This window comes from Sus scrofa, chromosome X (assembly GCF_000003025.6).
Source record: "Sus scrofa isolate TJ Tabasco breed Duroc chromosome X, Sscrofa11.1, whole genome shotgun sequence".
Classification (NCBI taxonomy): domain Eukaryota; kingdom Metazoa; phylum Chordata; class Mammalia; order Artiodactyla; family Suidae; genus Sus; species Sus scrofa.
Window position 1 is genome coordinate 20,707,744 of NC_010461.5, and position 16,818 is coordinate 20,724,561.

The 16,818-nt window shown below is 43.1% G+C and overlaps 1 protein-coding gene across 3 annotated transcripts in view; it reads right to left on the minus strand.

Annotated features, from left to right (window-relative positions):
* PCYT1B (phosphate cytidylyltransferase 1, choline, beta) overlaps positions 1-16,818 on the minus strand; it is a 137,313-nt gene that overhangs the window by 101,975 nt on the left and 18,520 nt on the right. Inside the window, exon 1 of one of the 3 annotated variants that reach the window (XM_001927679.6) lies at positions 6,365-6,741. The exons of 1 other annotated variant lie outside the window; for it this stretch is intronic. In XM_001927679.6, coding sequence (XP_001927714.1) covers positions 6,365-6,481 — 117 coding nt within the window. In that variant the 5' untranslated portion in view covers positions 6,482-6,741. Of the gene's footprint in view, positions 1-6,364; positions 6,742-16,818 lie in introns of those variants that run through there. One more of the 3 variants, XM_005673506.3, reaches the window with a different exon arrangement.

Here is a 16,818-nt window from a genome sequence, read left to right on the forward strand (position 1 = left end):
CATAAAAGGAGAGCTCAGAAACTATGAATGCAAAATAGGAAGTAAAGGAAGGCTTTTTTTTTTTTCAGCTATAAGTAAATATATGTGTGTGTGTGTGCTATGCAACATGAAATGTATTTATTACTGTGGCTTCTCAGAGCTTATCCTCCACAGGCCTGGGCAAGTGAGTTCCTTCTAAAGCCACATGTGGCTACTGAGCACTTGACACTGACTGGTCTGAACTGAGACGTGTTGCAAGTGTAATACACACACCAGATTTCAGACTTGGTAAGAAGGAAAGAATATAAAATACCTCATTAGTCATTTTTATATTGATTACATTTGAAATGATATTTTAGATGTATCAGATTAAATTAATCATTAAAATTAATTTCAACTTTTTCAAAAACTTTTTAGATTGTGGCTACTAGAAAAAAATTTTTTTTTTGCTTTTTTAGGGCCATACCCCCAGCATATGGAAGTTCCCAGGCTAGGGGGCTAATCGGAGCTACAGCTGCCGGCCTACACCACAGCCACAGCCACACCAGATCCGAGCCACATCTGTGACCTACACCACAGCTCACAGCAATGCTGGATCCTTAACCCACTGACTGAGGCCAGGGATTGAACCTGCAACCTCATGGCTCCTAGTCGGATTCCTTGCCGCTGCGCCACGAAGGGAACTCCTTATGGCTATTAGAAAATTTTAAATTGCACTATATCTCCATTGGATGGCGCTACTCTAGAGGCTGGAGTGGGCCACTCGCAGTGGGGCTTAATATCCCCTCAAAAATAAACTGATCCTTTCCATGTCCAAAAATGTTTGGGGATGAACAAGTTGCATCTTTTCTTCCAATTCAGGGACTTGTCTTAACTTGGGGATCAGATCAATGGAATAGTCCTGGCTGGAAAGTACTTCTGCTCAATAGAGAAAATATAGTTTAGAAGCTATAGAAAGTACAATATATTAAAGCCAAACTTACAAAAAAAAAAAAAAAGGCTCTCTTAAGGGATTTCAGCATCCTAGCATGCTTCCACCTACCAAACTACTGCCTCCTGTTAAATGAAAAAGATCTTCAAGGGCAGGGGCTCTGAATTACTTCTTTTTTTGGGGGGGGGGCTGCAATTGCAGCATACAAAAGTTCCCAGGCCTGGGATATCGAACTCATGCCACAGCAGGGACAATGTCGAATCCTGAACCACTAGCCACCAGGGGACTCCTGTGCATTATTTCTTTTATTTCTTTCCACAGCACTTGGTGCATTGCTGTGCATGGACGCTGCTAACTAGCTAGCTAACTGTGGATCCTGTTGGTCAGGGACTGAGTTTTCTCTCAGTTACCTTTGTTTTTTTCCTTTTTAGGGTCCACACCTGCAGCATATGGAATTAGAGTTGCAGCTGCCAGCCTAGGCCACAGCCACCACCACGCCAGATCCGAGCCACATCTTCGACCTATGCCACACCTTGCAGCAACACCGGCTCCTTAACCCACTGAGCCAGGCCAGGGATCAAACCCATATCCTCATGCATACTATGTAGGGTTCTTATCCTGCTAAGCCACAATGGGAACTCCCTCAGCTACCTTCGAAAGCCCTGCATCAATGAATGCTTCCAATCCCCCCTCACTGCCTGCATGAAGAAATGAAGACTATTCACCCTTTTCATTTCTACGTGCTCAAACACACACACACACACACACACAAAGGACATACCTATCTTCTTATATTTGATTAATTTCTTACATAGGGAGTTTAGCTTTAGGCAAATGAGAGAGTGGAGGGATAGTGGAAGAATGAACTTAAAAGAATGGAATAAACTAATTCATTGATCCCATGTCCAATATGCCTGACTATTATCCATCTGTAAGAAATGGATGTTGCATTTGGATCGAGACCAGCAGGAAGAGGTCTAATAATAACCTTGGGCAGAATTCCAGTTGACCACAGTATATGCCCAAGGAAGCTCATGATTGTTTATCTTCACCAATATAGCACCGTAAGTATCTCGCTCTTAAAATGTATGCTGTCTGAGTAGCTAAATAGATGGCGATGCTAGCAAAGGAAGCCAGTGAGGTCTCTGGAAATCTGCTCATCTTTGTGAGCACTAGCGGCTAAGCGTCCTACCTCCTAACTGACATAATGCACCTTCTGCAAGACAGCAGTCTCTTGGCACGGCTCCACTTTGAAGTAAAGCCCAAAATGAACTCCTGCTAACGTAGCATATCGAACCAGCCCTTTTTTTATTGCCAAGGCCTTCTCAGTTGATCTGTGGCACATCCATCTTCATGGAAATGACTACTGCAGGCTAGAATAACAACTTCTTTCTGACAGCAGAATGCACTCCTGGAAGAACTTGACCAAGGTCGTTAACCAAATATCTCAGCAGACAGTTTTCAGGGTGGCTGGACTGCATCAGAAAGGGTTTATGAAGCGTCTACTGGGCCCAGAGGGTTTGCCTAGGCCTATGTGAGGGTTGGGGACTTTTGAGGACACAGTCCTTTCCCACGAGGAGTCCTCTTCCCTCAGGACATGGGTCTCCACAGAAGGCTACTGCATCCTCTCACCCAAGGCCACTCCATTTCTCTTCTAGACAGGCAACTTTATAAGTCACATAGCATCATGTTTAAAAGAAAATTGCCAAGAGTGAAAAATAAGTCAAGGATCAAGAAAAAAACACTCTAGCAATGGAGAGAATTCTCAGAAACATCTCAAACCTGAGCCAGCATGGTAAAGAAGGGGAAGAAGATTACATTCTTAAGACATAAGCTCTTAGAAAACCTAGGTCATTTTCTATTTCTTTATCAGTGTTATTCCTCCTCTTTCTTCTATTTTCTTCCAATACAAAAAAAAAAGCAGGTAGAAAACCTACAGGTTTATCTTCCAGAAAAATTCCCTCTTGAACATGATTCCACTGTATCCTCAATATCCTTATCAATTTGCTTCTTACAAAGATCTAAAGTACAGACGGCTTTAAAAGTCCTGTGTATCTAGGCATGCCAGCTTTGTACTTCCTTTCCTTAAAGAGCTATGCCAGGCTTTGCAGAAGAGACCAGAGATACAGTGAGGACAAGACAGGTTTCTACTCAACATCCCCCTGGCAAATGGGAACTCACTCTCAAGGAGTTCACCACTCCCTTCTTCCTGCCTGCACTGTACCTGGTGACACACCCCTTTGCACGCTCTGTCCTTATTAATCTGAATGAAAGCAATCTGTCTGTGTGCCAGTCTCTTCTATAATGCTAGATCACAAGGTACCACTGGGCTCGGAGCTCAGCACACAGTAGGTACTCAATCAACATGGGCAGAGCTAACCCGGATCACAATCATCAACCTTCACTGGAAGTAATACATAGACAAACACATGCAGACAGGAGCACTTGTACACACGTTCTCAAGGGCCATGCTAGGTCAAGAGCACAGTTCATTACACAAAGGGCATTTTATGCAACTGCAGAGATTTAAATAAAATGTGTATTGACAGACAATGACACTCAGCGACAGATATTCACATTCCGGGACTTGCAGTAAAACTTTATGGCCCTTTATACACCCAGAAATTTCTTTTGCCATACCACTAGGTAAAAGTTAGAGTGAGTTTGGGGAAGCAGTGTCTGCCTCAGCTAATGCAATGAGAACCACTCTGGTAACTGCTACTTTTTTAAGATAACGTTTTGTTACTGAATCCTATTTCCTCTCCACTTTATGAATTCAAGTTTAATAACTTGTAGGAGAAAGAGCCTGTCCTCTGAAGGGGAATCTCTCAAGTCTTCCATGCACTTTCCAAAGTTAGTTAAGCAGTTCAGCAGCCTCAGTAATCCACGTGAGATTTGGGGTAACATGTTTGGGTACTGAGAAACAGAATTTATATAATTCAAAATATGAAGATATTGGCCAAGGTGATACGAGAAAAGGTACTTCAAAAAATTTAGTAGTCATTTATAAATTGGTTGCAGTTTCTATTTAAACAGAGCCAATTTTCAGTAGACTACAATAATGATGGACATGGAACATTTTTAACAAAAGCAGATCAAACAACGATGTCCTACTATATAGCATAGGGGACTAGATTCAATGTCTTGTGACAAACCATAAGGGAAAAGAATATATCTGTACAACTGAGTCACTTTGCTGCACAGCAGAAATTAGCACAAAATTGTCAATCAACTATACTTCAATAAAATATTTTTTAAAAGTAGACCAAAGGAGAGTTCCCTGGTGGCCTAGCAGTTATGGATTAGGCATTGTCACTGCTGTGGTGCAGGTTCAGTCCCTGGCCCGGGAATTTCCACATGCTGCGGCCAAAAATAAAATGGATCAATGCAACCACTTAAACAGTTCAACTTCTATACATCCTTAACACACACACACACACACACACTAAGCCAGAACTGCTAAAAAGATGGAAAGAACTGTATCTCATTTAAGGGCGTGTTGCAGGGGAAAGATCTTCCACTTTGCAGGTATAGAGCGCTGGGTTCAAATCCCAGCTCTACAGCCCTTCAAAGCAATGTGACTTTGGGGAAGTCACATACCCTCTCTGAACCTCAGCTGCCTCACTTTTAAAATGATGGGGAGGTGGTAGATGTTTAACATTGCCAGCTTTGCATGGTTCTTGTGAGTTAACCTCCAGGATGAGTTGTCACAAGTGAAAATGGAAAGTATTTGAACTTTCTTCCTTCCCTTGATTTCCTCTGCCCATCCTCTCAGGCAGGAGCAACCAAGGAGCAGAACAGCTAGAAGTCAAAAAGGGAAAGAAAATAAGTGCGCACAAGGGACTAAAATGATACGCAAACTGGCACCGGATGCCCTCTCTCTCCTCCTTGCCCTTTACCTGTCAGGAAGGTGTGTGATGCAAATTTCAACATTGAGTTTCACTTTTAAAATATATCTGGGGTGATCCTGAAACAAGCTTTTTAATGAACAGGGTTTTTTTCGTTTTTGTTTTTTCTTTTTGCCGTACTAAACCAAGAGTTGTTCAGGGGCTCAAAGGAATCCCTTGGCAACAAACTTATCCGGGTGGTTTGCATCCCGTGAGAACACAGGTACTACACTGTGTATGTTGTTCTGCAAGGAGCTTAAGCGTTGGGGAGCAGTTAATAGCAAAGCACCCTAAGAAAATAGATCTTAAAAAATAGAAACACAGGGAACAAAAGCCCACAGTGCTCTAATGTAACTTTCTTTGTTTTCATGTTTTAGAAAATTGTCCTAAGTCTCTCTTTGAACCCTCATTAACCCTAATGAAGAAGTAACAGCTATGGATAGGCTGGCCTTGGAATCTATGAGCCCTTATTTTGGGAGTTCACAGAAAATGCTACATTACAAAATCCTTTTTTAAGGGGGAAAAAAAAAACCTCTTTCCAGGTTCAAGCTCCACAGCCAATCAAAATATTGCACCTTTTTAACATGGGAGAAATCGCTAGAGAGAGGATAGCTTTATCTAGTGTGTCGCTTGGATTTGAGGGTTCAAAGAGACGTCTCCCCAAGTTCCCCAAGACTTCAGGTCATACTAAATCCATCATCCTTTTGGTGTTTTTGACTCCTTGAGTATATACACTGAGGTAGTTGAGAACCACCTTCCACATTTATGAGTTAAGAATCATAACCAGTGGCAGAGGAGCGGATTAAATTTGGAATATCAATAAGTGAGATGGAAGCAACTCCCAGTGCCCGTTTCCACACTTTCATTATTAAAGGCATGCAGACCCTTTCGAAGTAAATGGAGCTTCCCCAGGTTCCCATGACCTGAACAGCAGCCCTCACTGTACGTTCCAGTAATGTTTACCATTCCTTTAAGGTGCACAATTAAGGCTAGGCTGGAAGGCTTGGGTTTTTAACTCAGGGCTAGTTTTGCACAATATTTCTAAATACATCGCTGAAAGACCCTTTTACTTATTTATTTTGAAATTTTGAAACGAATGGGCAAGTTTGGCTTCCATATCCTTTTCATTTTTCCAAAATTCGCATTAGGCACCAAAATTAGTTGAGGACCGAATCATTCCCGTAGCTAAAATTTAGAACTTAACAACGGACTCGTCCCAAGCTTTGTAAGGAGAATACCATTTTTCAAGTGTACGGTAGAATCTTTACCTTTAGATGAGAATACACCTAAAAGAAAAAAAGACCATCCCCTCCTCCCAAGGCACAAAAAACACAGCATAGCCCGAGCAGCCCGTTTCCTACCCAGCCAATACAATAATGCTTTGTAAGCTGAGAGCAGCGCCCGGTATAGAAGCTAAGTATAAACAGCTGAGAAGGATTAGGCGGTAGCTCCATTCTCATTTACATGAAAATCCTCTAAGCAGCGTTTTCCTCGCTGGCTGTGGACGCATAAGGAACTCTTTTGTGCCATAGCCACGCATACATTTGCATCCTTTGTCTTTACTTACCAGTCGAGGCTGTGGGCATGTGTGCTCTATTTCCTCCATGGTTTCTGAGGGAGGCTCATTGGAAAGGGATTTTGGGATACCTGTTTCTGACTCAGCATCAGTGGTAAGTACTGGCATGGCCAGTGAATGCTCCCTCCAGCTCTATACCCTCTGTGAGTCTCCTCCCAGGCAGAGAATGTTTTCTTTGTCACGTATTTTTCTCTTCCCCACCCATCCCCCTTCTTCGTCCCTTCTTTCTGTCTTCCCAGGGGGAAGTAAAGAGGTTAGCCCCCAATCCCCCGCCCCTTTCCTTCTCCGAGAAGCCGAGAGGCAAGGCCTCAGTTTATCACTATAACAACCAGACGGCACTGGAGCGGCGGGTGCGGGATACAGTACCTCATTTGCATGGAGCGCGCTGGTTGGCTACTGTCATCATAGTACCACTCCGCCAGGGAGCGGCCGGCCCTCATTGGCTGGTCGGCCGTGCCCACGGGGCCCGAACTTGCCGCTTTTGTTTCTTCTGGTTAATTCAGTTACAAAGGTCTTGGTCCTTTCTGGGCCGGGGACCCCGGCTGTACTACCCAGATAAGAAGAAGCCGCGTCCTGAGGGGTCCAAGACGCCTCTAGACAGAATGTAGCAGACCTCTACTAAAAAAAGACCAAGTCCCTGGCATGAATATTTGATGTGCTATAGTCAGAATTTTGCCAAATAGGAGTCACCCTGAAGACAAAAGCCACTTTTGAGCCCAAATTCGCTGTGCCCGCAGTTGCCAGCTGGCTCGAAGAGCCTCTCGGGCATTCATTGCGAGCACCTGTGTGTTCACTCCCTTGACTGCAGTGGGAGCACTGGCAGATCCCCTGAGGCCTGGTGTAGCCCTGGCGCTTACCCATGGGGCCGCCCGGGGTGGGAACTGCCTCCCACCTCAGACTGCCCTCCCTAGTCGCTTCCTCCCTCAGTCACTCCCCCCACCTCCAGCTATTCTGAGTGTCCTCAATGAAGTCTTGCCCCTTCAATATATTGTTCCTTACGCTGGTCTATTATTCCTTTGCTCCCATTTCCTAAGAAACCTGCTCTCAGCCAAAGGCTCGTGACAATCACAGAACCATCCTAGATGGGGTGTTAAAGATGATGTGCCTTAATGTCTAAATTGTCCAGGAATAACCATTTTAAGAGCGCGTTCTGAAGACACATGCCCAAAGAAAAGAACAAAGGTATTCGTTCTAGTGAAACAGCACACTTTAAATAACATTAATAAAAGTCCTGGTAATTGCTAACATTTATTAAGCACAGACACAGTGCTAAGTATTTAATCTAGATCTTGTTTAATCTTCATGCAAACCCAAAGAGGTTGATCCTATTATTATCCCCATTTTACAGGTGGGAAAATTGAAATTTAGAGTAATTGCTCAGGGCCTCAAACTCATAAGCAGTGGAGCTAGGACTGGAAGGATGATGGAGGGGCGGGCAAGGATGCAGCAGGTATACTGGTTGAAAAAGCATCTAGGTAAGAAGTCCTCTTAAGTCCCTGAGCTTCTAAATTTTTCATTTTAATCTATAGCAGTGGTTTTCATCCAAGTATGGTCCAGGCCCAGCAGCACCAATATCAGTATCAGCTGAGAACTTGTTGGAAATGTAAATTCTTGGTCCTTAAAGACCAAGTTCAGCAGGTCTTGGTGGGGGGGGGGGTGGAATTTGCATTTCTAACAAGTTCCTGGGTGATGCTGATGCTGAAGGAGACCATACTTAGGGGACCAGTAGTCCAAAGGATGGGATAAAAATCCCTGTCCTGCCTCCCTCGTAGAATTTGGGAGATTAAATAAGATATTATGTGAAAGCAGCTTGTAAATTAGAATGTTTTATACTAATGTAACGGGGCATTATTTTTATTACTCTTCAAATAAGCAAAGAGGGCTAGCCTTAAAAGAAGAAGAAAATGGGTTCTGCAGCGGAGTTATGGTTTGACAGTTACAGATCCTGTCGCTTTAAGTCAGAATGACATCGCTTGGCACTGCAGTTATCACCCATGCTTGAGAGAACCCCAGTGATGCAAGAATGCCAGTGAGGTTTGGGTCATCTGAAATGAAGCCTTCCCACCATTTCCTTGCTACCCTATCTGCCCTCCTAGAAACACAAAACACTTCAAACTTCAAGTTTAGCTGTACCAAGCCTTCAACCTGGAAGAATCAAGTCCTGCAATACATTTGGGGGTCCCTTTCCCACTGTTATACTGCGTGAGAGGGAAAGGAGGCTGTTCTTCTAATCTTAGTATTTTCTTTGCCACACTGTCGTGCTGCTCAAAGGGTGGTTCCCCCAAAAAGCAGTGGCAACAGCCCTGGAAACTTAGAAATTCTCCGTCCCCACCCCAGATGCACTGAGTCTGAAACTCAGGCGGCAGAGGCCAGCAATCAGTGTTTTAACAAAACTTTCGACTTTTACAGGCATTCTGCCACATGCTATAAAGTTTGAGAACCAATGCCTCGAGCCACATGATCCCTTTGGAAAGCACCTAACCCCTCAGCCCCCACTGTGTTCTGGGTTACCTAGCTACCAGCTGGGTTCCTAATTGACCCTCTAATCCTCTCTCTAGAATGGGAGGCTTGCCAGTGCACTTGCCTATTTAGCAGAGTCCTGATGTCTGGTGGGGTCCTTGTGAACCCCTCTTGCCCAAGAGCCTAGACCATGCCCTTATCCCCCATCCCAGCCTTTCCTGTGTCAAAGTGGGCAGATGCCCTTCCTCTCCCGTCTCCCCCACTCCCACTCCCCGTCTCATTGAAACAAGATGCTGCCTTTGCCTAGGATGAAAATCTTCACTGTCTCAAGAAAGTCAGATTTTTAGCAATCAGTGCCACTGCATGCTAAATCCAACTCACACGTGACACCTAATCAGCCCAAGTCCTTGAACCTCAAAATTGAGATTTCCGTCTACCTGCCTTGAGGGTCAGGTCTATAACTAATTCCATTCCTACTCCAGCCTTATCCTGGCTTCTCGGGCCCCTCTCCCCACAGCCCAGTGATTGAACCTCACAGTCCTCATGGGGAAAAATAAACTCTTTCAGGCCCCACTCTGAGAGGGGTCCTTACCAAATTCACCAACTCTGGGGATCAAAGTCTTGGCTCCTATTGCAATCTGATTTCGGTACGTCTTAATAATAACTGAATGGGTTATTTTTAACTGGGGGGCTTCATAATGCCATTAAGATGATTAAGAATGACCAGTTAATTACACAATATGGTATTAAGTATTCCATAACCCACTAGGGGTTATGTGGGGGTGACTATAGAGGGATAGCAGAAGGAAGGTTATCGAGGTGATGGGATTGTTCTGTATCCTGATTATGGTCCTGGTTACACAAATCCATACAAAATGTTAACATTGTTAAAAACTCCACGGGGGACATATGGCAGTACATGCTCACAGCCTTTAGAGAGTTTGTACCCTTTGACCCAGGGATTCCTCTTGGGAATTTATCCCCAAAGAACTAATCAGAAACCCCAAAATAATTATATACAAAGATGCCTAACATAGACTTAAAAAAGGCAAAAAAGCATCCAATTTATAGCAATAGGAGGAATGAGTAAAATAGAAATGATACACTCATATAATATTATACATGCATTGAGTCATGTTTTTTTGGACTTCCCGTCGTGGCGCAGTGGTTAACGAATCTGACTAGGAACCATGAGGTTGCGGGTTCGATCCCTGCCCTTGCTCAGTGGGTTAAGGACCCCGCGTTGCTGTGGCTGTGGTGTAGGCCGGCGGCTACAGCTCCAATTAGACCACTAGCCTGGGAAACTCCATATGCCGCGGGAGCGGCCCAAGAAATGGCAAAAAGACAAAAAAAAAAAAAAAGAGTCATGTTTTTGAAGACAATCTAACACTGGGGGACCATGTTAATATTATGCCAGGTGAGAAAAGCAGGTCACAAAATATTACTCTGCAAAAGTCTGGGGACATGTACATGTCTAGAGAAAAGCACCAGAGGGAAATACACCAAGATGTTAAGTGACATCTTTAAACTGTGGGATTATGGGGGAATTAGGGATTTTTAAATATATTTCTAGGTCTATAACAAGTTTTTTGTTTGTTTTTGTTTTTGTTTTGTTTTGTTTGTCTTTTTAGGGCCACACTCGCGGCATATGTAGGTTCCCAGGCTAAGGTTCCAATCGGAGCTGTAGCTGCTGGCCTACACCAGAGCCACAGCAACGTGGGATCCGAGCGCGTCTGCTACCTACACCACAGCTCACAGCAACGCCGGATTCTTAGCCCACTGAGCAAGGCTAGGGATCGAACCCGCAACTTCATGGTTCCTAGTCGGATTCATTACTATAACAAGTATTTTTAAATGAGCATCTATTACCCTGATAGGGAAAACATGAACATCACCCCTCCTCCCCAAAGGAATCAAGGGCTGGATAAGGACGGGGCAGGGTGGGGTGGCGAGGGGGTGGGTGGGTTGGTGAGGCAGGGAGAGGTTAGCATGTAAGAGAATGGCAAGGTGCAGGGGGCGACTCAGTGAGAGGAACCAAGAAAGCTGAAACAGGAGTGAAGCTGGGAGAGTCCTATTTCCAGTTAGCAAAAGCTGAGGGAACATGCTGGCGGGCTGTTCAGAAAATCCTCAGGGAAATTTTGGAGAAAGGGCTCTTGAGTCTTGTAACCTCTAAGAGTAGGGCGGGGCTTTGCGTGAGAACTTGTTAGATCAGCGCTGCCCCTCATCTTTCTTCCTACCATTCGTCAAGTACCTCTTAGGCTCTCAGCACTCTGCTAGGAACTTACCATGGGCTGCTCCTAATCCCCTCAACACCTGATCCAATGAGGAACCCGGGCTATAGCGACCTGCGCTTCCACTTGGAAGAGCCCTCCCCCAAGTGGTCTTCAGTTCAACTTCCAGTAGTTGGAAATACCATTCCCAAAGATCTGCAGGGAAGAACTAAAATAATCTCTTTGGAGCAGGAAACATCTACTTAGCCCAGTCCCCTCCAGCCTTACCAATGTCAACACCCGCCCACTGTCAACGGCTAGCACCTGCATCTCTGCCTGGGGGTTCTCCCTGGCCATGGGAAACTCCTGCCCTCTCTCCCCAGCAATACCGCTGAGGCAGGGCTGAATGGCCAGAGCAGTGACAGCCCCAACCCCTAAGAGCTCTTGACCAATGACTGAGAGTTATGTATGAATACCCCACTGTTCTCAGTCATCAGGTGGGATAACTGAATCACATGTTCTACACGGACTCCCAGAGTTCCCCTGTGGGATTAAGTTCAGTTTCCCAGGGTTGTAGCTGGCTTCCTTTCCTTGTCTTGCTCACCCACACTCCTTGTGGGTCTTTCCTACGCTCACCTCCCAAAATAACTACTTGAACTTGAATCCTTGTCTCAGGATCTGCTTCTGGGAGATCTCCAATTAATACTATTTCAGTGTCCTATCATAAAGTTTTAGTATGATCTCCCTTATTGCAAATGCCTTTCTATCCACTTTTATTCCACATGGATAAAAATGAGTCGTAACATTGCATATCTGTTAGTCTATTTTCTGGAAAAGCAGGTATTACATTTAAGCTTTCTCTTCTTTGAAAATACCTTTCCCTTTTTATTTTCCAATCTTTAATCATGCTGCTACAAATTTTGTATCCATGGTATGAAAATGTTGTCAACTAGAGAATGTTCAATTATTTACCTCCAGTTTGTATGCCCCTACATACATTTCATACATACATTAATATCTATCAAGAAGGCCATGTGTAAAACCTCCTTCATCCCAAATCCTTCCTCCTTACCAGTACTCTTGACTCCATTATTTCTTCCACTTCTCTTTTTTCTTTCTCCTTCATTTTCGTCATCATCTTGGATTAATAAGGAAGTTATTAAAAAGAAGGCAAGAACTTGGAAAGAACTAGACAAAGTTGACAGAAGAACTTAGACGGTTTCCTGGAAACCATTATTACCTTCTATGGAACTTTGTTACTTTAATGGCTCTGCTCTGAGCCAGTTACCCAGTTTTCTACATGTGGCTTATGGTTTGAGCCTAAACCCTGACATAGTCCAGAAAAAAAATTCACCATCTAAGTAATGCAATCCACGAATAATTCCTTCTCACCCACTCCAGGAGAATTATGGTAATGATAAACCTTTTTGCAGGGTAAAACATTTCACCTCTCACTTGGTTCTTTTACACACTGAATTACATCATAGTAGCTCTCTGGGATGGACTAGTTTTAATACTGAAGTTTTTCAAATGAATAAACCTATTCAGAGAGGCTAAGTGATTTGAGCAAGGTCATATGATAAGTGGCAGAAGTATCACTTGAATCCAGGTCTCATGAAAGTTCAACTCTGTTTTCCACCAAACTACACCGCCTCATTCTGATATAGATTTGCTTTGTCAACAAGGTTGCTGAGCTACCTCATGTGTATCTCACCACCCCAAATAACCACTCCAAGCAAAAATTGACAGAACATTGTAAATCAACTATGAAAAATTTTTTTGAAAACAACCACTCCACCCTTTTTCTACTGAAATCATGTAACATGAAGCACTCTTCACTGGTATTCACTCAGCTCATTTCAAATCTCTGAAAGCATGGACCTAGACTCATTGTAAGTGCTTGAATTTACTTACAACAGCAAGCTAAACACAAATGCCCTGCCAAATTCACCAGTGGGTCAAGAGTGAGGCTGATACAGGTCCACAACCCATAAAGGCCATTAGGGGGAAAAGTAATGACCCGACATAAAAAGCAATCAGAGCTTCAAAACCTTTTTTTGGAAAACAAAATCAAGAAGATAGAAGGAAAGTGCTTTATTTTCTTCCTTACGTGGATTTTCTTCTTTTTCCGGCTTCTATAATCACCAGGAAAATATTGACTTTTACTCATTCATTTGACCAAAATCAATTGAGTCTATTGTACACAGTTTTAAGGTGCTGGGGAGCAACTGCCCAGAACCAACCTGAAAAACCTCCTGCATAAATGAAAATGCCACCTTACATCTTATATTTTAAAGAAATAAATATTTGACATAAACCAGAGCCATGAGCAGCAAAGGCCTCCAGTTCTTAGCACTCGAAGGCACTACATAATTAATGGTTGTGCCTGTGTCTGAGAAAGTCCTAAAAGAGATAAATTGCTTTATCAAAATGAGGTGTATTTATCTAAATGCTGATGTAAAATCAGTTGTAAATATGATATATTTTGTTTGGCTGTACCAAAACAGATATGATAGCAGCTTTTTTACATAAATTAAAGCTGCCCTTAGCTAGAATAAATCATTCTTATTGACATTAGCAGCTGTGTAGTCAGTAAAGAATTATTGTTGCCATTACTTGGTGGTATTTATAAACACTTTTATTTTCTAAGTGCTTTACAATCACTTATTGTCTAATTAATATCTAATCATCTGTTTACAAGTAATAATCACACATGTAGAGTAGTTTAATCAAAACTCCAAATGCAGCCGCCATCATACTCAAGAATGTTGTGTAAATTTTGGTCCCTCCTTGACAGGGTTTGGGTCCAGACATATGGCTGAAACAGATAATTCAACTGAAAAAATAAATGAATAAGATTCCACACTTGGAGTTGAGCATAATTTGGAATCACAATTTTTGCATGCCAAACGTATCATCTGAATGTCAGTGGGTAAGAATATAGGTAATTTTCAACACTTAATGGCTCAATTACACAGACATATAAGAATTTTAATTTCAGTCACAAAATTGTATGATAGTTTGTAATAAATGTTCAAGGGCAGGCCCGATTTAACATTGGAACTGTTAGTCACGACCACTGTTTTCAGTGATTTTCATGAAAGAGAGCAAATGTAGCAAAGGTGGCTCGGGACCTTCAAGGTTAATCTAACCAGGTTCAAGTGTAGACCAAGCTATGGCCAGTACAAACACCTGCCAGTCTTCATTATCCAATGTAAGTGGATGTAATGCTGTCTCCCGTGAGTCTCCCCACGTGTTATTCTATAAGCAATTATGGGAACCACGAAAGGATTTTTTAAGCAAGTGAAAGATATGCATACTAATCCAACTTTTTATCTCCTAGGATAAGCTGTCCTACAAGTAGAATTGCTGAGTCAGAGGACTTGCATTTTTGAAGGCTTTATATACATGTTGTTTGATACTGTTATCAAATTGTCCCTCAGATAGGTGACTAAATCCACACTGCTTCTGATAACCCAAAGACCTGTCTTTCTTGATTACTGATCTGCCATAATCAGTTTCCTTCCTCCTTGCTTTCCTACCAGGCAGTTTCCCAGAAAGGCAGCAAATAACGGCAGAGTCCTGAGGACTGTGCCAGGGGCCTTCTGAACATGCTACAAATGTGCTTGACTGGCAAGTAAGTAATCATCAAGACCATCTGATGCCAGGATGGACAAATTCATTTGCAAGTATACTATTATTACATTCCTTGGACCTCATACTAATTGAACGGCCAGGCCTCCAAAGTGAAATCTTGCAAAATCTGTTCTCAGTATCTCTGAATGCTCAAAGAAAGATCTAGTTTAATCCGTATTAGGTTCCTATTGCTGCTGTAGCAATTTACCACAAACATAATGACTTAAAACAACACAAATTTATTATCTTAAAGTTCGGGAGGTCAGAAGTCTGAAAGGGATCTCAGTGGGCTAAAACCAATGCATTTCTTCTGGAGCCTCTGGAAGAAATATGTTTCCTTTCTTTTTCCAGCTTCTAGAGCTGCCTGTATTACTTGGCTCATAGCCCTCTTCCATCTTCAAAGCCAGCAGCTGTACCACTGCAGCCTCTGCTTCAGTAGTCACATCTCTAACTCTCCTGCCTGCCTCTTTCTCTGGAAAAGACCCTTGTGATTGCACTGGACCCACCTGGATAATCCAGGCTGCTCTCTCCCATCGCAAGATCTTTAACCTAATTAAATCTTTAAAATCCCTTTTGCCCTGTAAAATAATGCATTTCCCAGGCTCTGGGAATGAGATTGTAGACATCTTCCGGGGGGGGGGCATCTTTCCGGGGGGCGGGGGTGTGTATTCTGCCTACTCCACCTTCCTTAGCATTAACTGGACCTGCTATCTCATCTCCAGATATTTGAGCAATACAGTGCCTATAATTTTTTTTCCTTTTATGGCCACACCTATGGCACATGGAAGTTCCTGGGCCAGGGATCATAGCTGCAGCTGCCACCTACCCCACAGCCATGGCAACACCAGATTTGAGTTGCTTCTGCGACTTATGCTGCACCTTATGACAAAAGCCAGATCCTTAACCCACTGAGTGGGGCCAGGGATCAAACCTGCATCCTCATGGACACTATGTGGGGTTCTTAACCCACTGAGCCACAACGGTAACTCTGCCTATAATTTTAATACTTAGTAATTTATGAAACCCTACTCTGTGTCAGGCACAGGCCCTACACCAGGTCTGCAGGAAAGAATCAGTGATGAGAGAGAATAAGTAATTTGCCTGAGGTCACAGGACTAGGCAACGGCAGAGCCGAGTTTCAAAGTCAGGTCTGCTGGACTTCAAAGCCTCTGCTCATGATATGCTGCCTCCGAAGCTCATTTCCCACGCTCTGCTTGGTTTGTTCCCTTTGGAAAGCCTTCTTGTTGAAAGCTTTTCATTTAGCTTGACATTAAATGATACAGCCTAGCTAGATAAAAACGTTTTATTAAGCCCCTATAAATCTCATATTTGACTCATTCAGTAGGTGCCAGTGGAGGATGTCATCTTGAAACACTCATTCAAAATAGTGTCTCCACATCCTCTAATAAATCTTCCAAAAAGTATCATCAGATGGGTTCTTCCTCCACAATACAAGCAGAAGTAGACTCGCTGGGTTATCTTCTCTGCGAGTAAAATGGAAATCTCTCAGGAATAGCAGGCACTGCTGGTGAGACTTGATCTTTCCAAAGGCCCCGAGTATATCAAATATCTTATACTTGAAAAAAGAGAGCCTAATACTTCAGGGGTATAAGTTCATGTCTTTATTAATGAAGTTTCTCTTTGTCCCTGCTTCACAAGGGCCTCAGCCTTGGTTGTACATTAGAATCACCCAGGGGCTTTCAAGTCCACTGAGGCTGCATTCCCACTCCCTAGACATTGTGGCCTAATTGGCCTGGGGGCACAGTAGAGGAACTTTGAAAATTTCAAAACAAACAAACACAAAAAAATTGAGAGCCGCTATAGTGAAGTAGAGATGATGAGAGACTGCACTGAGACATGGGTTTTTACCCCCAAACTATTAGGCTCTCTTTTTTTCCAAGAATCTTTATTTTGTTTGCATTGAAAAAAATAAGCCCTATTAGTCTAAGAAGCTGGCTATGTAAAAATCTTCATTATGACTAAAAGCAATAATTTTTTTTAGATTTTATTTTATTTGTCTTTTTGCTATTTCTTGGGCCGCTCCCGCGGCACATGGAGGTTCCCAGGCTAGGGGTCAAATCAGAGCTGAAGCTGCCAGCCTACGCCAGAGCCACAGCAACGTGGGATCTGAGCCGCGTC